This window comes from Cebidichthys violaceus, unplaced genomic scaffold, assembly GCF_023349555.1.
Source record: "Cebidichthys violaceus isolate CVI_PGR_0920_01 unplaced genomic scaffold, fCebVio1.0.p SCAF_2, whole genome shotgun sequence".
NCBI classification, from domain to species: Eukaryota; Metazoa; Chordata; class Actinopteri; order Perciformes; family Stichaeidae; genus Cebidichthys; species Cebidichthys violaceus.
Genome location: NW_027176372.1, coordinates 17,272,844 through 17,299,939, shown reverse-complemented (window position 1 = coordinate 17,299,939; position 27,096 = coordinate 17,272,844). Strand labels below are relative to the sequence as shown.

Here is a 27,096-nt window from a genome sequence, read left to right as displayed (position 1 = left end):
CCAAAGCAGTGGTCTGAAAGAAACATCATTACGATCCTATACAGACAGGCAGGAAAGACAATGAAGTTGACTATTGAAATGAATAAATGCATCTTCCTGAAATGGGGGTTCTGCCTTATTTATTGGAGTTCATCCACAAAACATCAAACAACTGAAAGTTGAGAGGCAGCCTTTGTTGGCCACACAAAAAAAGAAATCAGAGCATATTTCCGAGACCACAGAAGGAAAACATGACCCACATTGTTCATCTTGGGTGCTTTTTGGGGGACATGTTTCAGCTCAGATAACTATTTGATTCCCTCTCCCAATCAATAATTTAGCCTCCTTTCTTAGACAAAAGAAAATGTTATACCATTATCTAAAAAAAACAGATCTTTACTGAAATAAAGGGAACTTTTACATTACATTTGTCTTGTCCTGACAAGGTTCTTTAATGGTTTGACCTGTTCAAAAGGGTTGCTATCCCATCCTTAACATGATGAATGTATCAGTTATAAAAGCTGGAGACTTACAGCCCTCTGTGACACAAATACCAGACACTTTGGTGTCTCATTAGTTTTCCTAATAATCAGCGATGACACCGATGGTGACATTGTGTTGGTTGATATGCTCATCTTTAAATATGGCATTCTCATGCCATTAATTTAACAGCCAGTTAATTGTCTCATTCCCATTATCTTTTGCATTATCCCGATTCATTTTGCACTTCAGACAGCTGGCCGATCTGTTTTCTTGCAATTTGGCAGCTTGCAGCAAAACAGCATGCACTCAGATTGAATTCAAAACATGTGGATGGATTTTGCAGACTTGTATTGCACTGGCTGGCGTTTCGCCTATAGTATGTTAAGCAAAAGTCTGTGGTTGATTTGTTTGACCCTGCAGCTGTAGTGATCTCAGAAGAGGTTCCAGCTATTTGTGTTTTGGATAATGCTATGAATGCCACAACATTACACGCTGCAATTTCAATTTACTCACCACAGTGAACGTATAAGGCTGAGTCTACTTTCTGTCCCTCCACATTTTGTCCCCACAGATCTATCCAGAGCCTGTTATACAGAGAATAAATAGACTTTAATAACATAGAAAGAAACTCACACGGAATAACAGAGAAAGAGCTAAAGAGACCAATGACTGTGGCTACTGCAAAGAGGAGGCTGAGAGGTGGAGGTGGCACTAAACACGTTAACAACTTTGTTGTGTGAATCAGTCACTCGGCTCCCTCTACAAAACATGGACAGAACTTACTTATACTAAACGGCCTTTTATAAATCTACAGTATATTCTCCAGCAATATGGTGGTGGATGGGGTCGTGAGGTTTTCTTCTTGCCGTCGGGCCTCATGGCCATTGTCTCTGGGGTCAGAGATTCAAAAGTCACTCTTCATCTTCTGTGATCATATAAGTACAGTGAAGTCCAACAAGGTACACAGATATGGATTTACAGCAGTTAGATAACTTTTACTTGATCTGTTTCCTACGGTTAAATCAATGACTTGTACATGTAGTGTCAGACCACATGGCTAAAAGATGTACCGCGCATCATACATACAGTATTTGATTATAATTTTAGAAAGAATACTATACTTGTGTTAAAGAAATTGAGTGTATCCAATGCTCTGTTGATCGAATTGAACGCAAAAACACTAAAAGTCACAGTGAAACATTTCATTTTAATAACTAACCTTAACATCATTATGAACTCAGACTGAGGGGATATTGTTTAAATTTGAGTGTGTGTGAGTGGATTTGTACAAACAGGACAGAGATAGGTGAGGTGATTAAAATAAACTGAAAAAGAGGCAATGAGGTGGACTGTGGTGCTGTATGAGTCGTCGTTCAGTAAATTAAGCAGTTTGTTAAATTAATAGTGCAGATAAAACAATGATATTAACACTGATGTCAGGGAAAAGACAATTAGCTGCCACATTTTCTTTCCCTTATTGATATCTTACTCAATGTAAAAAAGAAAATCTATGCGTCGCTCTCTCCAATGCCCCAGTGATTCCCAACCTTTTGCCTATAGTCTCCCCAAAGTTGCTGTTTAGTCGGCATATCCAACCTATTCTACTCTAGATATCAACAATTTGTCTCCGAAATCAAGAAAGATCTGTTTCTATTCTTAATTTAGAATGTTCTAATGTAACATAATGATTTGTCATTGTAATATTTTATTTCCTTGTTGGTTCAACTAACTACATGATTCAGCAGCTTGGCAGAGTTGCAAGGCTCCATTTACTTTCTTGAGTTTCTAGAAAACACTGTGTGGCCCAGCTTGGGTACCCAGACTGTAGGCAGGGGACCACATACTACACCCTTCATTGTTTCCTTTCCCCTATGCACTTTCTCTCTCTCTCTCTCTCTCTCTCTCTCTCTCTCTCTCTCTCTCTCTCTCTCTCTCTCTCTCTCTCTCTCTCTCTCTCTCTCTCTCACACAATCTCTTCTTCCTGTCTTCCTCCCCTCTATCCTGCTGGTGCAACCAGCTATGTGAAGTCCTTGGAAACAGCCTCTATGAAGTTGGGTGCTGACATGAGGATGGTGAAGGTGCAAATTATGGAGAAGAGAGAGAATGCCACCAGGCACAGCCGGTCCACCACTGCCGCTGCAAACTTCCACTCGCTGCAGATGACCTCAGCCCTGTCCTGGTCCCGGAACCGCTGGGCTATATACGACACCTCCTCCAAGATGCGCTGGATCTCTGGTGGGGGGATGCCGACTCCCAACCCAGGTCCAACTCCCATCCCCAGGGCTCCGACACCACTGCCAACTCCTCCAGACGGCTCAGCCTCATCACTTGGGGAACCATGGGCACGTCCCCCTAGCGCTACCCCGGAGTCGCTAGAAGGCGGGCAGTGTGGGCCTTCTATGGGGTGGTAATTGCCAAAGTAGAGGCTCATGGAACCGTTGGAGTTGCCTGTGGGGCAAGGTGGGCAGGATGTCTGTGAGAGGGGCATACTGAGGCTTGGAACAGTGCCCATCTCTATAGAGCCGCTGCTGGTGTGGTGCTGGGAGTTGTGACCGTACTTGTAACCAGACCGCTTGCGCTCATCGGCAGGTTGTTTCATACGGAGAAACCAGGCACACCAGTTCAGCAGGACCACCCGAACCTGAAAGGAGAGATGGAGCATCAGTGGATCGCACACAGACACACACACACACACACAAAATCACTCTCATATAATCATAGGTATTTGTGCTAAATGTTATCAATGACGATGGGGATGATTATCTGATTTAATCTGTTTCAGTCACTCACCCACTTGGGCATCTTGCCTCCGTGAGGGTCATGATGGTGAAACTGCAGGACTATAACTGTCACCACCACAGACATCCCTACTATCATCATGGTGCTGGCAAAGTACTGAGCTGCCAAAGACAACAAAAAAAAATCCTTTTAGTTTTGCTCAGAGATACAAATAAAGTCATGCCCCCTCCCTTTAACTAAGCCATGGTCACAGTTAATGAACATGTACTAACAGGTAAAACATTAAGCTTGAATTAATTCCAAAAAATAGGTTGATTTCACACTGTAACATGAAAGGAAAGCAAGTCTGATCAATTTAGGCAAGAAGTTATATTGCCATGGGGGAAGATGCACACTTGCACTGAAACGGGAACATGCAAAAATTGTGACAAAACAGAGAATAGGGGTAAACAAAATGGAGAGAGTGAGAGCAAAGAGAGAGAGAGAGAGAGAGGTTCTGGTTCTGGAGGGATGTCTTCACCCACAGCAGGGAACAGTAAGACAGGAGGGGAGCATTAACTGAACACTGTGCTCTTTCCTAGCATGTACACACACACACACATGCACGCACACAGACACACACACACACACACACACACACACGGACACACACGCATACACACACGGACACACAGGCATACACACACGGACACACACACGCATACACACACGGACACACACACGCACACAGCATATCTGAGGGCATACCCTCCTATGTCTTGTTTGCTAGTGACTGTGAACAAAAAAGAACCAACAGCTAAATACAGCTACTGCAGTGACGAGTCAAACTTCATGTGACCTCATGAGATCTGGGGATACGACCTACAGTAAATTGGTTGTTTGATTGGTTTTTAATTTTTGCCTTTATTGGGCAGATGACAGCATAGGCATGCGCTGTAACCATTCGGCAACCAAGGTGCTCCAACCTTATTTATTAGGATCATGGAAAGTAAGGTGAAAGGAATTTGCTGTGTCCTGAAGTCACTAATCACTTTTGGTTTACTTTATGGATAAAGAGTCAAAGGAAGACTGGGATGTACAACAATTTAAAACATCAAAACTATGAGACTCAAACACCACATTGTTGATTATAACTACATTTTAATTGATTTAATACTGAACAGAACTAATATAAACTGAGCTAAATCGTCTTGAAACAGGTCTAACTAAATGAACTAAAATGAAATGGACACACTATGGTTATCTGGTGATTAAGGGCTGATGATAAAAGACATATGGCCCGATTCTGGCAGGACTGTTGAATCCTTGCTTTATACATTTATGGTCACGCTCAAGCAGCTACAATAACTCACATCCCCATTCAGCCACTGTGCTGTAAAGAGGCATTAGTCATTTTAACAAGGCTGCTAAAAGTGTCCCAGGTGGCCTTGTGTTGAGGTCAAGGGAAGTAAAAAACACAGATGAATCACTCTATTGATGAAGCATTTGTCAAGCTATTCTCAGTGAGGACAGTTATCATTGCATTGATGTAGTGGTGACCATGTGCAGCACGACCAAACCACACTCACATCAATACACTCATAATAATGTACACGTACAATATATTTCCCTTTGACCAAGTGAAGCTGATATGAAACATTGCATACAGGACTGCAGTTATAATTCAAAACATGTTAAAACACTGTCTCGCACACACACACACAGACACACACACACACACACACACACACACACACACACACACACACAAAGAGAAAAAACACGTTTCTTTTTGGCCTGATGATTTCTCAGCTGAATTAGGAGCGTTAACCAAACTAACATGTCTGCCTCTTCACTTCCCTCACAAAGTCTGTGAGGCCTTCTTTCTGAAATATTTGGCCCCAAATGCTCTTCCCTCTCTCCATACATTATTTCTTCTCATATCCTCCTTTCCTTCATGCTTCCCCAGTGGAGAACAGACATAGTAAACCTATTAATGGTCCTGACAGCTTTAGTTCTGGCCACCCAATTTACTCAACACCATCCAGGGGCGCTCTGAATGATGTGGAGAGGACCTCAGGCTCCTCAAACCAAAGCCCATTGACACACCAAGATGGGTTTTTATATATCATTTTTCAGGAGACCATTTACATTATATACAGTTGTGGTCAAAAGTTTACATACACTTGTAAAGAACATAATGTCATGGCTCTCTTGAGTTTCCCCGTTATTTCTACCACACTGATTTTTCTCTGATAGAGTGATTGGAACAGATACTTCTTTGTCACAAAAAACATTCATGAAGTTTGGTTCTTTCATGACTTTATTATGGGTTAACAGAAAAAGTGATCAAATCTGCTGGGTCAAAAATATACATACAGCAGTGCTAATATTTGGTTACATGTCCCTTGGCCATTTTCACTTCAATTAGGCGCTTTTGGTAGCCATCCACAAGCTTCTGGCAAGCTTCTCGTTGAATCTTTGACCACTCCTCTTGACAGAATTGGTGCAGTTCAGTTAAATTTGATGGCTTTCTGACATGGACTTGTTTCTTCAGCATTGTCCACATGTTCTCAATGGGATTTAAGTCAGGACTTTGGGAAGGCCATTCTAAAACCCTAATTCTAGCCTGATTTAGCCATTCCATTACCACTTTTGATGTGCGTTTGGGGTCATTGCCCTGTTGGAACACCCAACTGCGCCCAAGACCCAACCTTCGGGCTGATGATTTTAGGTTATCTTGAAGAATTTGAAGGTAATCCTCCTTCTTCATTATCCCATTTACTTCTCTGTAAAGCACCAGTTCCATTGGCAGCAAAACAGCCCCACAGCATAATACTACCACCACCGTGCTTGACGGTAGGCATGGTGTTCTTGGGGTTAAAGGCCTCACCTTTTCTCCTCCAAACATATTGCTGGGCATTGAGGCCAAACAGCTCGATTTTTGTTTCGTCTGACCACAGAACTTTCCTCCAGAAGGTCTTATCTTTGTCCATGTGACCAGCAGCAAACTTCAGTCGAGCCTTAAGATGTCGCTTTTGGAGCGAGGGCTTCCTTCTTGCACGGCAGCCTCTCAGTCCATGGAGATGCAAAACACGCTTGACTGTGGACACTGACACCTGTGTTCCAGCAGCTTCTAATTCTTGGCAGATCTGCTTTTTGGTGGTTCTCGGTTGACGCTTCACCCTCCTGACTAATTTTCTCTCAGCAGCAGGTGATAGCTTGCGTTTTCTTCCTGATCGTGGCAGTGACAAAACAGTGCCATGCACTTTATACTTACAAACAATTGTTTGCACTGTTGCTCTTGGGACCTGCAGCTGCTTTGAAATGGCTCCAAGTGACTTTCCTGACTTGTTCAAGTCAATGATTTGCTTTTTCAGATCCATGCTGAGCTCCTTTGACTTTCCCATTGTAGCGTTTGTGGGCATTTGTATCCAATGAGCCCTATTTAAATGGCCTCAGAGAAGTCACCAGCTGTAGTCACTCATAATCACTCATAAGAAGTTAAGAGGCCATGCTATGAAGCTCATTTCATTGACACAACTTTCTAAGTCACCAAAATTGCTAATTCATGTTGCTGTATGTATATTTTTGACCCAGCAGATTTTGTCACTTTTTCTGTTAACCCATAATAAAGTCATGAAAGAACCAAACTTCATGAATGTTTTTTGTGACAAAGAAGTATCTGTTCCAATCACTCTATCAGAGAAAAATCAGAGTTGTAGAAATAACTGGAAACTCAAGAGAGCCATGACATTATGTTCTTTACAAGTGTATGTAAACTTTTGACCACAACTGTAGAGAAGTTAAAAGTGTCAATAATGAATGCATGTTTTGCAAAAAAACAAAACTTTCCCATCCGCTTAGTGAAGCTTTTCACAAGAGGTAGACACACTGTGGAGATATTTTATGTCTCCTGTATATGCATGTTAGGATTGATAACATTGTATGTAATAGTTCAGCTATTCATTAGTATATATTTCCTCTTTGTTGTAGAATTACACACACTCTTGTATTCACTAAATAACTCTGTAACTGGACAGACTTGAACAGGTGTAAGTGACTGAACCAGTGAAGTCAGCTCTTTCTTGAACGTCTTACATGTCTGTGTTACATGCCTGTGTTTTGATCATCTCCATATACAGACTTATGTCTGACATCACTGTTCTCGGTATTTCTTAAATAACTGACGCCAGACTCAGACCTAAATATAATCTGGCTAACATACACGTATGGGCATAAACTTGACACTCCTGTATGTTCCACCCCCCCCCCCCCCCCCCCCCCCCCCCCCCCCACACACTTTTGTGTAACAAGAGGGTATAAAGGTTTTACGGTTCCTTCAGAAAAGCTGAAGGAATTCAGCAGTCCAGCAAACTATGCTTTCCTTCCCATGATTCATGTCCAATAAAGAATTCTGCAAAAATTGATCTTCGACTCCAACCTCATCTGTGACCAGTCTTGTCAAAGAAAATCAACCACCACAACACACACACATCAGGGATAGCTCTGGTGAGATATATTGCATCTGTAAAATATATAATGTCCGTCTTATCTGCAACGATAACTTCTTAGTCGTGCTGGTGTCACTTCCACCAGGAGGGGATTCTACATTCAGGCAAGCGTAAGCATGTTAGATGTAGACACAAATACACATTAATATAACCCACCGATGAGAGGAACAGAGTCGGACGTGGCAGGCATGATCTCTGCTACCAGAAGCATGAAGACAGTTAGCGAAAGGAGCACAGTGATGCCTTGAGAGATTGAGAGATTGAGAGAGAGAGAGAGAGAGAGAGAGAGAGAGAGAGAGAGAGAGAGAGAGAGAGAGAGAGAGAGAGAGAGAGAGAGAGAGAGAACATGAGCATATACGTACATAAGGATGTGATCAGGGTCACTGGTGTATGAAATCATTCCTGTAATTACTTATGTATGTAATCAGTTACGTTCTCATGACTACAACCATTTATCAGCTGCTGGAATCTCTGTCCAAGGTAGGTTACAGCTCCAGAAATCCCTCAAACACTTTGACTTCGTACCTGGTGACTGCTCGTTTAAACAGCTATTCATCAAAACTCACTGGCACCCTTAGACTCGCAAAATAGATTTAGTGGCAAGCCTCTTATTTTGAAATTCAATTATTCCAAGGTGATTTGACATGCATGTATTCATGGCTCGCTATATGATTCATGAAGACGAAATATGCATGCACAAGTTTGTGAGTGTGCTTTAATATGCTTATGTTATGACTGTATTTCTATACTATTGAGTAAAGTCAATTTAAAATGTGTATGTTGCTGTTGGTGTTTGAAAACCACATTACTCCAAGTTTCTTTTACTTGCCAAATGCCTGGTACTTAAAAATGTTATGAACATCTTCACCTTCTTTCTACCTTTCATCCATGGATAGATATTATAGTTTTCAAATGTCATTTCATTAACAGCATGTGTGTTTGTGTATGTTAAAGCCTCCCTCACCCAGAGAAATCTTTTCTCCAGAGTCTGCCGGAAGCAGGAAGACCAGCAGGGCCAAACCAGAGATCAGCACACATGGGATGAGCAAATTGAGGCCATAATATAGCGTCCTGCGGCGCATGGTGACCGTGAATGTCACATCAGGGTAAGGCTCCTTGCAGCAGTCGTAGTACAGCTCATTGCGCTTGGCTGGCACACCTAAGAGAGAAGCACAACACACACAGGTCAGGTAGATTTTGTGGACTAATAAAGTCATTCAACACTTAATAGCTTCTATAATGTGTGTAGACCAGAAAACCAGGGAGTGTAAATATTTTATGGGATGCGCCGCTCAGACCAGGCTTGGAACTTTGCTGTGCTTTTATCTTCTCTTTGTATTGTTAGCTGAAAATTTAAGCAAGCTAAAAAAAAAAAGAAGAACAAAAGTCAGATCAGATTTTTGATTGTTGATCTATCTCACTTTGGACTCCAACTCTGGGGATGTGGTGTGCTGCTCTCACATATGGCCTGGCTACACACCTGCCAACATGTCAAACATTCCTGTTGCATGCCATCTGGTGCTGTCTGACACCCATTTTCAGCTAACCAACCCCCCCGGGGCATGTGCTGCTACTTGCTACTTTAAGTTGATAGATATATATATATATATATATAAATTCATATTACATGTCAAGTACAGCCATCAGGATAGATAGCTGTACTTGCAGTGAAAGCAGTGCATCTCTCTTACCCACAAGGTCCCACTCCCCATTGGGTATGTAGGTGGATGTGTCCACATCCAACATCTGGAGGTCCAGCAGCCAGCCGTTGTGCGTCCAGGAGCCAAACTTCAAGTCACACTTTTGCACGTCGAAGGGGAACCAACGCACGTCAATGTAGCAGGTGCTCTTCAAGATGCCAGGGGGGATGTACTGGCAGTAACCCGACGCATTCACCAGGACGTTGGTGTGGAAGGTGGCATCAAACCGCTCGTCCGCACTGGGGAGAGAATAAGAGAGAGTAATGTGTGTGTGCACCTTCATCATCTTAATGTTAGCTAAAGATCTGTCTTGCTGAAATCTCTTTATTGACTTTTTAATTATTCTTGACATCAAGCTGGCAATTACTTTGAAATAGGTTTTTATCAATGTGTACTATCATAGAGAGATGAAGACTCATACAATAAGAGAGTGTAGCACATTTGGTTAAGACAAATTACGGAATAAGAAAAGTATTGTGGGGGATACAACATTCATTTCAAAACAGTAACGGAGTCCTGAAGGAACTATTTGTCTGTTTGTCCACTTTATTAAGGTCATTTGTTTTTGTATGTTTTTGTGTGGCTGTTTTTTTGCGTCACTCTCTTTGCTGTTTCAGCCTAACCTGCCACAGCAGGGAGCAGTGAAGTGATCTACCAGCCATCTGCCAAACAACCAACCTGCTGCTCCAGTCCTTCACCCCACCTACACACCATTAAACCCAGGTAATATCCAGGGTGCAGTGAAGTTAAATATGCATTTCTACTGCTAAGCCAAATGTGCCGGAACAAAAACAAAATCAGAAGCATGAGGAAAACACCACAGATGCCTCCTTCAACGCTCTGCAACTCACAACCTGCTTAGATGATATAAGGGCAGGTTTCGTATAAGTAAAGTTTACAATATTTAAAGTTCGAGATGGACTTGGCTTCACTCACTTTCAAACAGCACCAAAAATCAATGAAGCCATTGAATAAGGTAGATCTGTATTCTCTGAAAGTCTCAGGAGTAGCAAACGAAACCTTTGGGAACAGATACTTACAGTAAAGAAAATACCTATACACCTACACTTACACCCACTTCAGCTCTGGCACTCCAGTTGAACTCTAATTAAGAATTAAAAAGTAGCTCCTCTGGTGTCGGTGAGAGTTTGAACTCTTGAATAAAGTGCCAGAGGCAAAGTCTGAACTTGGACAGTGTCTTTTGTTTTGTTTCCTTGTACATACGGCCAAAATCCTTTTCATACAAATTGATTCTCCACTGTAGCAACTAGCTGGAAGGAAGTACTTCTTCATTGCTACTTTTTTTTGTTATAACACACAGGCAGCTAAAGAAAATATCAGGGCCCTAATTTAGAAAGCAGATTTAGTGAAAACTCTTGAGTAAGTTCACCCTTAGATGAGGGTAACTCTGGGATTTCAGTTTCAGAAAGAGAGGTTACTTAACATCTGGATCTGTTACAATGGTAACTGACTCTGTCAACCTAACCTGCTCGCTAGTAGGTTTTCTTAAACAAACCCTGAGTTTCTCTCTCTCCCCCCTCTTACAGAAGAAAAAGGAAACAACTCATATTGTAGCAAACAAATGGGTACCAAAAAAAAAAGGGCACGATCCCCTTTTGTAAAGCCTGCTGTCAGTTTTCAGCAGTCGGACAGAATAGCAAATGTTAGTGTAAAGCAGTGCAGAGTTTTTATTCATTACATAAAATGCTCCTAACATACGCAGTAAGTCCTTTCGTTTGTCATCGTAGGCCACATAAAAGCCTTTTGAAATCCTTCTCACTTTACAATCCACACCAATTTAGAACTCAACCCATAGATATACAACATGAGGACATGCACAATACGCCTATACATGCACAATACGCCTATACATGCACACACACACACAAATCAACACACCCACAATGCAATCCCCAGTGAGCGAGATAACGCCAGTGTGTCTGAAACATCCTGGAAACTCTTTCAGGCCTGACAAAAGAACGTGGCGTGCATCTTAACAGAATTTGTAGATGGAGCCTTTTTATTTGTCACTGCCTTTGCTCGAGATTGAGTGATTTACCGTTTTGCGGGAGGTTAAGTGTGGTAATTTATTTCTCTTCTGTGTGTGTTGCTATCAGCTGTGGCTCTTGGTGCTGGGGGGGGGGGATGTGTGGGTTGGCCAAGGCGGAGCAATGCAATGAATTATTCAAGCTTTGGCCTTACTTCATCTGAAGGTGTGCGCTTTTCCTCTAGTGCTTACATACTTTTAGCATGTCCTGGATTGTGTGTGTGTGTATTGGAGAGGATATATATTGTACAAGCTGTATAGAACAATACAAAATATTTATAGTTATCTAATAAAAAAACAAACATTAGATTTACATTAATTCCACTTTACTGTAGCTTGCTTCAAGATAGAGACATACTGAAAACAAAATGTCTCATCTAATCAGAAACATTCTTTTAAGACATTTTTTAAAACAAAATACTTTTTACAATGTTCACTTTTTAACCATTAAATATGCATACTACTGGGCAAGTGATAGCCCTGGGAGAATGGGAAGTGGTCGTGTACAACACACACACACACACACACACACACACACACACACACACACAAGAGAAAGAGTACTGTGGACATGTGAGAGTGGGGCGAGGTGGAAACAGAGACTGACCGACATTGACAATAGTGGCAGTGACAGGTTCCTTCATCATGGGACATGAGTCACCAAAGCTTTCTTCTCACTCACTAAACACCTGCTGCTGTCCTCACACAGGGACACACACAATCACAATATCTCTCTGAGTATGCTGGTGCCAGCATTGAACATGGGCACCGATCGTTAAAGCGAGATCTCGCTGCCAGACTTAGAATTAATATGCAATATAACAATATTATGTACATTTTTAAGTCATGATTTGACTTCCATGTTTTGTGTCGATTGCACGGGACGAAAGCGTAACAGGGAGTTCTACAGAACACTATAAACTTTGACATTTTTCTTTGCAAACATCTTTTTCCTAAACTTTTCATATCAGAACGATACGAATAGAAGAGCTAAAGACTGTGCATTGCTCCATAAGAGAAAGCAAACTGAAGATTTTAGCCATGCACAGTTGAGAGCTACCAACGATCAGCACCAACTCAGGCAAGCAGAGACCTATCCATCCATGTACATTATGTCATACCCCAGGAACATAGCATTCAACTAACAGCCTCAGGGGGTTGTTAGCTTGACAGCCGTAAGGCTCTGTGGTTAACTAGCTGGCCAAGGAAGATGCAAGAAGTACACAATGTTTCCACTTTACAGTAGGATGTTTACTCCTATAGAGGCAGAGTTCCCATAAAGTACGTCACCCATGACGAATGGATTGCTTATGAACATCTCCATTGTCATCTTCAAGAGGAAGCAGAAGGCTTGGCATCATTATGTTGGGATTATGGTATGTGACATAATTGTTGTGAAAGTAAATATTTTTCGTACACGTCGTCTCTTAACTCCATCTCCAGTCTTGCATCGAATGGTTGCTGATCAGAGTGTAAACAATGAGCAGCACAAGGAAAAGAAAGTATTGTCCAAGATACCCACTGTCTAGACCAGAAACGTAGTCCATCTGTCCATCCATCAAACCATGTAAAAAAAAAAAAAAATCCATCTGACTATCCATTTATTCAATGAATTCCCCTTTCATCTGTATGGCCTGTCACAATGCTCTGTCTCTGTTGTACAGCTACTGTCCCTTCTTGCAAAATCATGATTCTGTCCGTGGTTTACCTGAGCTGGACGTCCTTCATGTGTCTCATCGATCCCCAGTCAAGTGAGACCATTGACTTTCCCCTCTAATGAGAGAGGAGGTCAACGGCTTACATAGCTGTTTTAGATCTGGATATTCTTATACAAACACAATCAAGCACACACACACGGCAATTCTTGCTGGCCTGACACACACAAATGGCAGACGAGCTGGAGTCTACCGGAGGTTCTCATCAGTGAAGTGGATGAGCTTCATAGCAAACATGCACCTCTGTCTCAGTAGAGGCCACATTTGTCCTTTGTCATAACCTTCTTCTGAATATTATAATATTCTATATTTTTATATAAATGCCAAAATCTTCTATTGATTTTTAGAAGGTTTAGTGTTTATGAGCGGAGTAAAAAAACAAACATGTATATGCGTTACTTATTAGTGCGAGCCACGTCGAAATCCATTGGACGTACAGTGTTTTAAACTCTTAGATCTGAATCGGAAGATTCCATCTGTCAATCACAGGACAAAAACCTTTATCTTTCACCAAATATGGTGAGTAACAAAATAATTTCCCCAGGCACTATGCATGGATCACAGTATAGATTACCCATGCGTGAAACCTCAACATGAGCGAGTGTGAGCACGATATGAGAGCTCTATGAGAGATTTCACACTTGGATAATATGAGCCGATTGACTCATCAAAGTCAACATCAGATTTACAACCCACTCCTCTTTTCTTTGAGCGCATTATGACACCTGACCTCAGCTCTCTTAAACATCATTAACTTCATATTAAAACAAAATAAATTAATGGAGGGATTTATGACTAGGTCTCATCTGTGCTGCATACTAATAAACCTAAAGGCATCTGCTATTCAACACAGTAAGACTAGCGTGTTATTGGCTGCGCACTGATGGCCCGCGGTGTAATGATGCATGTTGTGCCTCTGTGGTCTGTAATTGTGTGTATGTGGATGTGCGTTTGTTTGCAACTTGTGTGCATGTGAGCGCACAGATATTTAATGTGTATTTGTGACATGAGAACTTAGATGTGTGTGGCGTAATTCGTTAGGTGTGTGTTTGTGTGTGTTTTCAGCAGTGATCCATATTATTGCTGAAAACTGTCAATTTTCATCTCTCCTAAGGGGGCACATACGGCTTCCAGCTTGGCTGTAAACTGAATCTTCTCCTTCAGCTTCACTTCAACGTTTATCATTTCTAACGTCAAAGAGGTAGGCAATAGTCTTTTACTGAAAAACTTTTTTTCTCAATTGCCCAAACTGAGACATACATGTAAGGCTGTTCTCAACAAGTTACAATGAATACATTTCTGTTTTCAATCCTGTCTTCTAAAAATTACATTTATATACAACTAATTTGCATTAACAAATAGGAAACAGAATGCTGATCACATTATATACACTGAGGAAACATGGACATTATCGGTTTGCTGTAATATGAGTTTCTAGGGATTGCCATGTAATTTAGTCCAGATATTTATTATTTTCAGAGGACAAATCCTAACGACTTTCTGCTGACTTTTCCTCTTGCGCCAGAAGCATATCAAAAAGTTTGTTTATCCAGGGAAATATCTAAAGATCGGCACATGACGTACAGATATTCACATTTCCCCTGAGGAAGATCTGTACTCTGTTGACCCCCTTACTCAGCTAGACCCATCCTTTGATCAAAAACGTCCTGTAGTTAATGATCAAATACCTGCAAAGACAAATTACATTTACACCAGCTTCATCTGTACATTGTGTTAAATGCCAAATAGCAAATATTTTAGATTAAATAAACGCATGTTAGCATCTTCATTGTCAGAGTTTTAGCATGCTGACATTCAATATGGTAAGCACAGCCCCATAGAGCCGCTAGCACGGCTGTGGACACTTAGTTCTGTTTAGTATTTAACCAAAATAATCAACTCTTCCTGTCTTAACCAAATGCTTTCGAAGCCCAAACCTAACAACATGTGGGACGCAGGACATAAACTCCAGTCGTCAATGTCAATGTCCTGTGTTATGTACACCAAACCAAGCAGCACAGTACAGAAAACAGGGCTGTTGTTTTCATGTGTGAGAGTAACAAGCAGCATAAGGGAAGGCAGGTGTCAGAGTAACATGCTGACACCTTGACAGACAGAGACGGGTTGCTGGGATGATATATAAAGAGGAGTTGAAGGATGGGAACGATAAAAAAAAATATGGAGAGAAAGAGTTGATTGAAAAGAGTGAATTATAGTGAGGCGGTGAGTTATGAAAGAGAGACAGAGGGAGACTCAAAAATGAGATGAGAAGAGATGGTAAGATGGGATGCATGATGGAGGTAGAGAGGGAGGAGTAGAGGCAGAGGGCAAAAGGCACAGGGAGCAGGGAGATTAGGATGGGTAATCCTGGCAGGTCTGAAAGCTGAGCTTTTAAAATTTGGGTTAATGCCCCCAAACCTTTGTTTTGTCCTTATATTCCCTGTCATGTGCATGTGTGTGTGTGTGTGTGTGTGTGTGTGTGTGTGTGTGTGTGTTTGAGTGTGTGTACTGGGGGAGATATGGCAATGAGGAAAAACATCTGAGGCTCTTCTCTCCATCCATTAAGTAACATCAATGAAGACCAACTGCAAAGCTCTCAACCTCACTTTGTGTATTCAAATCTGTCAAGTTTTCTGTTTCACAAGCTTCTCCACACATGTTATCTGTGTAATTAAATCCCTCTGTGCGATTGAACCCCAGTATCACTCCCCCCCCCCGAATCTCAGACTCGATCACCCGTCTCTCACTCAAGCATGCAAACGCAATGCAATTAGTTGTTTTGGGGGAAAACAACTGGCTTACATTTCTAATTGACTTGGGAAGCCTCACAAAGAAGCGTGAAGAACCGTGGATACAGCTTGAACTGAATCAAAAAATTCAATGAGCTTGCTCAACTTAATTCATTAATATGTGGCCTTTGCCCTAAGCCTGTATGTTGTCTTAAATCTTAAAAAACAGCAATATATGTTTCAATGTAAAGCAGCATTTTGACATCATTAGCTCTTTACCAGCGTTTCATGACGTTAGTATCTTAATTGTTAACAAGGAAGTCCAAATCAAATCATGAAGGAGATCGACAGACTTTGTCAGCCACTACACTGCATCGTAGGAACACATATCGACAACTGATGTTCTGTCAATGGTAGATGATGGAATATTTGTTGTGTTGTGCATTGTCTAAAAACAAGTCCCTATATCTCACTGAAATGTTACTTGTTGATTGAGTCTTTTATTAAGTGTTATGAGATATCTTGACTAGTAAGTAGACAAATATACTTGGTAGGATTTTGCGTTTTTGCAGTGTTGGAGAAAATTTCCATTGACGTAATAAGAATGAAGCAGATTTTTTATTCATCCTTTTGCTCTGTTGCCTGTGTCACTGAGTTTTGCGTTTGATTGGGTGTGATTGTTTATCACATTGGCTTAAAGTAACCCTGATCAGCTTTAGTTTTGGAGATTAAAGACAGATTTCAATAAAATTGCGGCGCTAAGGATTAAACTGATATTTCAATCACTCCAACACACTTACCCACAAATAAAAATAGAAAGAAAACATGCCATCTCTGACAGGTGTGCTTATCTGCTGCACTGATTGGTGGATTATAACACCTATTTTATCAAGTTTGACAACGAGAAAAAAAAATAAAAGTATTTTTTAACTCGTCATAACAACCTGCAAAAACAGATTTCTTTGGCCACCTGGAGGCAGTGGAAATGAAACTTTCCTCGTGGAAATATTTCCTCCCATTTAAGTTCATATGATGAACTTGTTGACAAACAGTTGTAGACCTTCAATAATTTGGAGTCATGTTTTAGACCCCTGGTGAATGTAACACCCATATTCACTCTCTTTTAGCTCTGTCTTTGGTCTCTACCAACTCCTGCGGGACATATTTGCTTTTTAGCTGCTAAATGCTGCACTATGTTTACTAGCTAGTCAATAACTGTGTCTGACTGCTGTTTGTTGTTTAGCAGGCAGTATACTGAGTTTTTTTTAACTAAAAACAGCTGCCCTGTGCAGCTGAAAACACTATGAGAGTGGTGTGAAGTAAGGGAAACAGTAAAGCTGCTGCCAGACAGCTAAACAATGAGCTGCAACTCACAATAAAGCTCCATAAAGCCAATTGAAGCTGCAGATTCAGGTGATAATTTTCTGTAGATTCATCACTAAAAGCTACCTCTTTCATTGTAACATTGTCTTCACATTGTCGTTTGATTCATTGGTATTATAAATATATTGCTGCTTTAGGGAAGGTGGCGATGAGCAGGAGAAAGTAGCTCTGACCTGTTGTAAAGGAGGATGTCAGGGGTCCATATCTGGTCTGAAGGGAATCGCAGGTTCTGAACACCGGGGTAGTTTTCTTGATTCCAGCTCAGGTAGATGTCAGTCCAGTACTGAGACAGAGAGAGACAGAGACAAAGAGATTTTCACTAGCAATAACTCTCATTTTCATGCTCTGCAAAAAAAAAAAAAAACATTATGTCCAATGGCTAGTTGAAGTAATCTTATTGACCTTTTACAAGAAAGTTGTACATTCACTAGAAATAAGAGCTGTATCTTGCCAAGAAGCGAAATGAAAATGGAGGGGTAAAATGATTCTTGCAGTCTTAGTTTTCCCAATTAAAAACAGCCACTCTGAAGTTATCAAGGAATGGAAAGAAACGGGTTATTCCTGCAGGCATACCTGAAGGCTTAAATAATGTAACAGTCTATTACCATTCACAGCCAACTAGCTACATTATTGGTCTGCAAAATGCAATGCAAAATGCAACACTGTTGGATAGCAAAGTAGGGATGGTTCTTCTCTCTGCTTTTTGAAATCTTGTTATTTATTTCGGGCCACCCCATCTCCCCAAACATCAAGTCGAGATATCTGCTGCACTTAACAGTGGGAACCAAGCAAACTGTGTCCTACTTGAAACTGTTGCACAGACTAATTTGGCTTGAGGCTATGAGACTGTCAGTGGAATGTTTAGCCTGTTGGCATTAAGTCCATTAACTATCAAGTTGACTGCCACTTAAATATGCTGCACTCTTCCTCCTCTTCTTCCTCCTCGGCTTTTCTCATTTTGTGCTTGACAATCTGACGTTTTCTTGAGTATGCTGGTGCCAGCATTGAACACGGACACGGACACGGACACGGACGGACACACACACACACACACACACACACACACACACACACACACACACACACACACACACACACACACACACACACACACACACACAATGAGGATGAGTGTTGTGTAAAACTGTGACTGCTGAATATAATTGCAGATAACTAGCTAGTGCCTACTAATACTGGATATAAAGTGAATATTAGATTATAAATCATGCTTTTAGACTGTGGGCAAATTCAAAGACTCAATCCAGGAAATTAATTGCATCTCTGGACATGCATGGTTAAAATTAAATATCATGCAATTAATGTAGTGGCACTAGTAATCTGAAAAACGCAGTAATAGTGTAATAAAATTAGAAATCTAACTAAAGCACATTAAATTGATGGTGACATGCCCTTCTTAAACTTTGACTCACCAGCTGCAGCCAGGCGTTGGTCATCAGCACTTGGTTCTTTTCATCCTGAGAACAGAAAAAAGAAGAAGAGAGAATATTTTGTTTTCTTTTGTATAAGAAAAGAAAACCAGGCCAATCCATTTTTAATATAGTGGAAATGGGCTTTGTCATCAGTGCAGTTGCTTTGCATATCCAAAGAAGAACAAACCAGGCTACGTACAATTGTGTAACCAAGTTTAGTTCTGTTGAATAATTTCACTGTGGAGTCATCTGACAAATTACTCAACCTTTTAAAACTAAAATACTCATCTGTGTCTGTTTGTTTATTTAATTAAGGTGCATGGAAACTTAACAATGCTCTATTAATGTGATGAGTTATGTGGTTATTGTCTGGTTATGTATTATCTTAAAAGCACGACTGCAAACACGCTAATGATTAAAAAGTATTATCTATAAAGAGGAACAATGGCAAAAAAAAAAAAAAAACAGGAAAAAAAATGTAAAAGCAACTATTTTAACCATTTTCTTTATATTTTAAGTCTGAATATTTGTAACTACTATGTTGTATGTTTGATATGCTGCTGATTGTTTGGCCAGGACATGTAAAAATTAATCCAGAATAAAGACAATAAAGCTGAAAAATAAAGGTGGAAATAATGCAGATTGAACTCTTTGTCTTTATCCAATAACTTCAGAAATGTTTTCAAAGTGTACTTAGAGCATTTGGGAAATTATGTTGCTAATATTCTAGCTGCAAGGTGAAATTAGCATTTCTGCAACCCTTAGAATTTCAGCTTCATGTACAGAGTGGAAAAGTCAGGACAGGAATGCCTGCATGGTAGAAAGGAATGCTGAAAGGGATAATTTTCCAATTTTCCATTTTTCAACGCAATGCATTATATTTCTCTCTCTATTTTTCCTATTTCTAAGGTTGGAGTTGAAAGTGTGGGCACATGTGGCCTTCTATAATGTTTTTTCTGAAAGCAGATGACCCAGATGATCGAGCAAAAGTCACAGCTGAAAGCAATAATTGGAAATGTGTGTCTCTTCAGAGATTTCAAATTCCATAGTGGTTTGTGTGTGTTTGTAATTGAGCATATTCATTTTACATGTTATCTATAGATGCGTGTGAAGGTATTTTTTGATTCCATAACCTCTCCACATTATTACTGATGTCTTTTCATCAATAAATCGTTCTTAACATTTATCTTGAGCTTCAACATGAATGTATTTGTATGTGTTGTACGAGTCTCTGTGTGGACAAATGTATGTAGAAACACCTGGAACCTGACCTAGAAACACACGGGCCAGTCAGTCAACATTGTTTACTTTATAGCCAATGAATAAATGAGTTGAATGAACATCGGTGTTCCCATGACAAAGTGTACTAGCACATCAGTTAGTGCCACATAATTGAAGCAATCCCCCATACTGAGACAAGCCATTCTCAGATTGACACAAATATTTATCAAATTAGCAGCTTGTCTGGAGGCTACAGGGAGGAATACAAGCTATTTGCTAAGAGATGGGCTGAAAGGTGTTTTATGTGGATAGAAAGCTGCTTTCTTTACTGAAATTCAGTCCCTCTGGCAAGGTTGAATGAGCATCATTGCTGTGTTCCAGACGTTTAGTTTACCCTATACACATCTAAGCTGCTGGCTAAGCATAAGTGCCTTGCTAAAAGTGTCAGTGAAAACAGTAAAATTCTGTTATTTTACTCAATACCATATTTTTCACACCCACTGAGGACATGCAGATGGCTTCTGCACCATCCCCCTCTTAATAATACAATGGCCACATAACTACAGTTTGTAAATTAGGTTACTCGTCCACTTGACTTGTTAGACGCTCTAGAGAATCTGATTAAAACACAATTACACTCACAAATGATATTTAGCATGATAACCCTTCCCTAAAGTGTCTCCCGTCTGTGGACAGGCTAAATGAAAAATGTATGCAGCCTGCAAAGTGACTTGCAAGTTTTTGGTCCTCTCTGGTGGTTAATGAGTCGAGAATTCATTTGAAGACCTCCTGCTACTATGAGCAGAACTCTAACGATTTGAAAAGTCATTAAAGATAGTAGACCTGGATTGATTTCTGGGGCACAGGCTGAAGGGAGGAAGCAATGGTAATTTTCATGAATTGGGAATGTGTCGGAATGTCAAACTCAGGTAGACACAAAACACTGTCAGGAAAGCTGCCCTTTGGCAGAATTTGACACTTCTTATCTACAGCCTAGATAACATGAGGAAATATGGAGGGGAGAGTAGATAAGCAACATTAATGCCTCTCTCTGCAACTAATCTTTAGGATCAAAACACTTCAGACAGAAAAGCGGGCATCCAGACAGGAAAAACGCACTGGGGAGTGTTGATTAAGGTAGCAGGAAGTCCCGTTTGAGCACCATATGAATGCTTTTAAAGGCTTATTAGACGGCAACACACTGCATACTTACACACAGACTTTTACGACTCAAGAGAGTTGTCTCGGTGGCAACTAGTTTACTTTTAATCGCTATGATTGGGAGGTAAACGGCACATATGGCATTCAGGCTACAAAATGATCTACCAGAAAACTGTGCTTGCATGCGTTTGATTGGCCGGCACAGTGTCTTGCTGGATGACGATGCCTTGCAGCAAAAGTTGAGCAGAAGTCCCATGTGTTGGCACTCCCGCCGCATCGATGGGCACTGCTGCTAGCCATGTGTTATTTCCTGGCGGTCTGAACGATGTCCCAACCACACACTGCTTCAGTGGAGCAGCAAAAAACAACTCAGCCAGCTTTGCCTCGATGAATAAAGATTAAAAACAATGGAAGATTGTGTTATAAGAGGAATTGAGATGATTACAATCTGTCAGAACAAATATGCGGGGGGCATCCGATCCATGGAAAAGAGACAGCAAACTGGTTTGTATTCATAGATTTAAAATTCAGCATATAGAAAATGCAATCATGGATGTACAATCTTTTTGCCAATCGGCTCTAGCCACGTGTCAGTAAATGGTACACAGTTGCAGCCGGTAGACTTTCAGGTGGAGAGTTCACCCGGGAACACTTCGGAGCAATAGACGTATTCAGTCTGTGTGTGGTCTGTCAGTCAAACAGCAGAAGTGCATCACATCCGCCAACATTTAACACTGTTCCATAAGCACAATCCTGGATGTGTCATTAAGGATACCCGCAGCTTGATACACACATCAGATTGAAACGCACTACTAATATAGCAATGTGGAACATGCTACTTCTCTTTTTGCAATGCTAATATTCAAACGCTGCATTTCTTTTCAAACACTGTCGCTCACTTTTTCTTGAACTCTTCACTGCGATGATTGGGATGATGTAAAGTCTCTCAGAATGTGATGCTCAGCTAATTACCCAAAATGTAAATGATGCAAGTCACCACATAGCGGTACACTTCCACTTCAGCTTTCCATTAAACTAGACGCTTAGTGGAAAGTTAATGCTGTCTCCCTCACCACGTCTATGATCTGCAGCAGTGTGAGCCCCAGCTCCACTAGAATGGCGGCTGAGTCATTGACCACAGGTCTCTCCAGTCGGTTGTAGTTAGCCAGCAGCTCCTTGTACAACCTCCTCTGATATTCTCCCTGCAGGGATCCTGGAGGAAACGAGAAAAAAAAAATACATGATTTGTCTAAGGATTATTTTGAATACAAAGCATCTGCATTAAAAGTTGTTCAAAACTAAGCACCAACATTTGAGCATAGCAGTTCATTCTTGACCTTAGGTGAAAGTTTGCGTGACAGAATAAAAATCAACTTGAAGGTCCCTTCTCCGATAAAAGTAGTGAGTGGTTCTTTGACATTATTTTGTCACACATAACCAGCAGTTGCCACATATTTCAGACTTGAAGGTTCACCCCTCCATCGACTATAGTTTCAGAAGGTCACTCCTTGATTTACAGACTCGGGAGGATCAGTCTTTTATTTGCATTGAAACTGTAAATCTTGTGCTGGATTAATGATGTTTCAGGGAAGGATTTTGAGAAAATGCTATCAGTGTTTTGGCTTGGACTATCCCTTTCCTGCAAATTAGACTTTGGAACATATTCCTGTGTACAGCGGCTGAATTCTAATCTAGAAAGTAGCTTTAATGGCCTCCCTAACTTTTTACCCTTCCTTTGCTGGCACCAGCCTGCAGCCAGATTATAATTGACCTGATAGAGTTTCAAACACACTGCCACATACTTTACCTATTCAGTTCATTCAGATTGCGCCAATCTGTCCCCGATTCCTACCATTCTTCCTGTAATCTTGGTATGAACACTGTAAGGTAGGTCTGTTGTCGAGCTGAGAGATTTGATGAATAATGAATACTGTAGATTTAAACATGCGCCAACGTCGGCATGTACATCCACAGACTGTAACACACACACACACACACACACACACACACACACACACACACACAAACAAGAGTGGCAGGGCTGTGAGTTGATGTAGTCTTGAGGTCCAGGGTGATTAAAATGATGTGTTTGTTGGCCCGACTGTCATCACCATTATTGATCCTCTCTACCTCACCTTCCACACACATTTCACACGGCCCATTTGTCCCAAAATAACAGACAGACAGAGACATACACATAGCTACATGCACATACACAAATACCATCAGACCACACTGTTAAGACCTTGGAGTCAGTGATCTCAATATAGGGCAATTGACAAAAGTGCACCAGAGTAAAAACATCCTTATACAAAAATCCTTCATACTAACAAGTCATTTGCGGTAGTCTCATATTGAGTCGTCACTACTCATCAGCTCAGTGTTCCTGGTAATTTGTTCATACTGCAGGTAAAAAAAAAAAAATCACTTTTTGTCCTTATATGTGACAGATCTGTTTTAATGATTGGGGGCTGCAGCGTCAAAGCAAAGACCATTCAAAATATCCAACTATGAGAGAGTGGAATTGCGTAATGACACGTGTGCACATGGAGGTCAATTCAGAAGAAATATGCTCAGACTGGTAGGATATTGACCACAATGTCAAACATAACTAATGGCCTGCAGTGTGAACATAGTCCGTTTATGGTCTACTATATTCATCAAAGCAAACCCTCCCTATAGGGTACAAACACAATTCATCATTTGAGAGAAACAGCCTTCTTTTGAGCTCATTGACATGCATGGTGTATTTTGTCATACCAATATAGCGTTTTTAAAGGATTTTGTAGGACCAACAAGTTGGATAATTTTCTTAAAATTGGTCAGTGGCATGCATATCAACCATGAGTACACACACTCTTAAAAACATCACACAGATTTTTGCTACAAACACTTTTCATGTACATGTCACAATACAAGAAGTGTAAAAACATAAACACCTCTCATGTCATCCAGTACATACACAACCTGTCCTTGTGCTCAGGAGGTCACACCAATGAACACAGTAATAATGTCCTACACTGAAAAATGATGGAAGCAAGCTAAACAACAAGAGAAAGAACAAAGACAGAATGTAAGGGACAAACGTGGTGTGGGTGAGAAATAAGGAGAAAGTATTACAGAGAAGTAGAGGAGCGAGCACTACAGCCCTGCAAAGCTGTGAAGAGGACCGTGTTGATTGGCCCATTAAGGCTGTAATGAGGAGAGTTATGGCAGGACTGAGCCTGAGGTCAGAGACAGAGACGCTACGAGAAGCTGCTCAGCACAGCAGAATCCTTTTCGCTGCTCCACCCTGCCACACATACCGATTAATACATCAGGCTGTACTACCCTCTCTATTGATGCGTCCGTGTATCCATCTTCCAGATACCTTATGTGAAAGTTGGATTGACGGATCCATGGCTTTCCTGCAGACACATTCAAACACATGCACACTCACAGACATGGATACAGACACATTCATACACATGCACACTCACAGACATGGATACAGACACATTCATACACATGCACACTCACAGACATGGATACAGACACATTCATACACATGCACACTCACAGACATGGATAGAGACACATTCAAACACATGCACACTCACAGACATGGATACAGACACATTCATACACATGCACACTCACAGACATGGATACAGACACATTCATACACATGCACACTCACAGACATGGATACAGACACATTCATACACATGCACACTCACAGACATGGATACAGACACATTTTTGCACTGTATTGTTTTTTTTTTGTCTCTGTCTGTAAGCATGTTTGTTTGGACACCCATGCAAGTGCTCTAATGGCTGATGGCTTCTGCGAAAACACAATCTCATGAAATCAATATACAGCACCACAAAGTCATAAATCTGTCCATCGATGCACAATGTAATTTGCGTACGCATGTGCACTCAAATTTAACTACAGCCTCATCTACCGCTGCTATCCTGCCAACCTCCTTCTGGTGTCTCTCCTGGGTTTTATTACTGTGAATTGTGAACTGAGGTCCAAAGAAACACAACAAAACTAATAAAGTCAGTGGAAAAGAATTGAAAGCTCCGTCTCCGTTGCGGTTATTCTCATAAAACTGTGTTCAGAAAGAATTAAATAATCAAATACAATAAACCACTGTGCCAACTTAAACCCACAAACAAACGTGTGCAGCATACGCCAGGGATGAAGGGATACATTTATTAGTTTGTTGGAGTTTTTTTTAATCATCACACTAATGAAGCTGATATGAGAAGCTGGCAAGAAGACACCATTTCCCAAACCCAGCGAGAGGCTTCATCAAACAAACTCCAGCAGAGGGAGGGAATGAGAGCGGGGGGGTAGAGGGAGTAGAGGAGCTTCAAGATTTGTTCAGCACTCCCTTTATTTATCTCCCTCTTCAGCATCCTTGACCTTTTATTTAAAGAGCACGGTAGAGAAGTGTTTCCCAGAGCGGATGAAAGAAAGTCATTTTGTCAAGAAGACTCTTAAAAGCCTTATTTATCTTAATGTTATCTCTTAAACAAAGATAGGTTTCGTTTCAGATGGATTGAGGCCACTTACATGGCACAGTGTCATAGATCTTATTGATGCGTGTTACATGTGTTGCACAAAATGTGAACATAAATGGCGGTTTTACCATGGAAGGCAGAACATAAGATAAAAAAATATACAATATTATATTATATTAAAAATAGGACAACCAAGGAATAACTTTAGAAAACGCATTCTAATGTGAATTAGTTATGTCACACAAACTTTACTAATCTTAATCTTACTTCCTTGGTAAAGAGAAGAAAATCTGTGTTAAACACACACACAATTGAACACCCTGAAGCAAAATGAATACTCCATCAGGTTAAAACCATGGGAATCATCACTATATATAAATATCTCAATACACTTCAAACTCTTTACAGGTAGTATCATAAGTAGCTCCTGGGCAATTTTGAGCTCAGGGAAGCAAAGTCAGAGTCAAATTGTTAATTAATGTCTAGTCTGGTGGTGTCATTGAAAACTAAAAACGTGCCGTTTTCCTGTTTCCTCTAGAAACAAAACAAAAAAATGTGCCCTTCGAATACAATGTTAGTCTTAAAATGGTGTGTGGTCAGGCACATTGTTGGCGCATTGCTATCTTGAGGCAGCAGGAAGCGATTGCGCCATTGACCAACAAAAACCTGATTTAAAGTCAAAGGCTCAGTATTATCCTTCTATTTAAAGAGCACATTATTCAGATAGTAAGATACGTCTACAGAGGCGGGCTCATGCTCGATGGCGGAGGCAGAGGGTCCAACGGCCGAGGATCCCATACATGCCCCTTCCCTTCCTACACAAAATGTGACGGCACCATTAATTCAGCACCCTGTAAATGGACAGCGACAAATAGTAAACGGATCGCCCTTCTAATCAGTTAACAGTAGAAACTCATCAATATAAGTTATTCTAGGGCTGTATCGAATAATTAGAAGCTTCAAAGCGTCATACAAATGTTGTCATTTCCATTCTAAATAAACATGTGAATGCTGCGCAGCTTTATTTTTTGCATATCTATTCATGCTGTTTAAACCTGGTATTTCTTTACGGTTGCAGATAAAGATAGGTCTACACTAATATCATTTTTTTGTAGAGCTAGATTCCAGTGGTGGCTCACTGGTTTAGCACACTAATGTTAGTCCTGAGCTCCAGGATGTCTGCATATAAAATTTGCTCTAATTTAATAAGCAGAGCCAGACTGTTTCTGGGCACATAAGGGAGCCCAAGGGCATCGACACCCAAGGGGACATTCTATGTCTACTCCGCAGAACTCCACTAAATTTGAATACATTTCACTCATTCACAAGGTCTCCTTTGAGACCAAGTTCATTTTCCGAGTAAAATGGCCGAGTATGTTTTTTGCGAAATCAAACATTTATTAGAACAATATTGGATGTGAGAGCTATCTCGCACATTCTTGTGAAAGAGAATCAAGAGGAAATGAAAAATGTGGGACTCATAGAAATGTAAATTTGGTCTGCA

General features: G+C 40.7%; 1 protein-coding gene across 1 annotated transcript in view; it reads right to left on the bottom strand.

The window, feature by feature from the left end:
- Positions 1-208: 208 nt before the first annotated feature.
- LOC137875543 (neuronal acetylcholine receptor subunit alpha-7-like) overlaps positions 209-27,096 on the bottom strand; it is a 34,938-nt gene continuing 8,050 nt past the window's right edge. Inside the window, exons 2-9 of the mRNA XM_068714895.1 lie at positions 22,154-22,293; positions 18,699-18,743; positions 17,442-17,551; positions 9,386-9,633; positions 8,659-8,853; positions 7,851-7,937; positions 3,253-3,362; positions 209-3,103 (exon numbers count right to left, since the gene is read on the bottom strand). Coding sequence (XP_068570996.1) covers positions 2,480-3,103; positions 3,253-3,362; positions 7,851-7,937; positions 8,659-8,853; positions 9,386-9,633; positions 17,442-17,551; positions 18,699-18,743; positions 22,154-22,293 — 1,559 coding nt within the window. The 3' untranslated portion in view covers positions 209-2,479. The remainder of the gene's footprint in view (positions 3,104-3,252; positions 3,363-7,850; positions 7,938-8,658; positions 8,854-9,385; positions 9,634-17,441; positions 17,552-18,698; positions 18,744-22,153; positions 22,294-27,096) is intronic.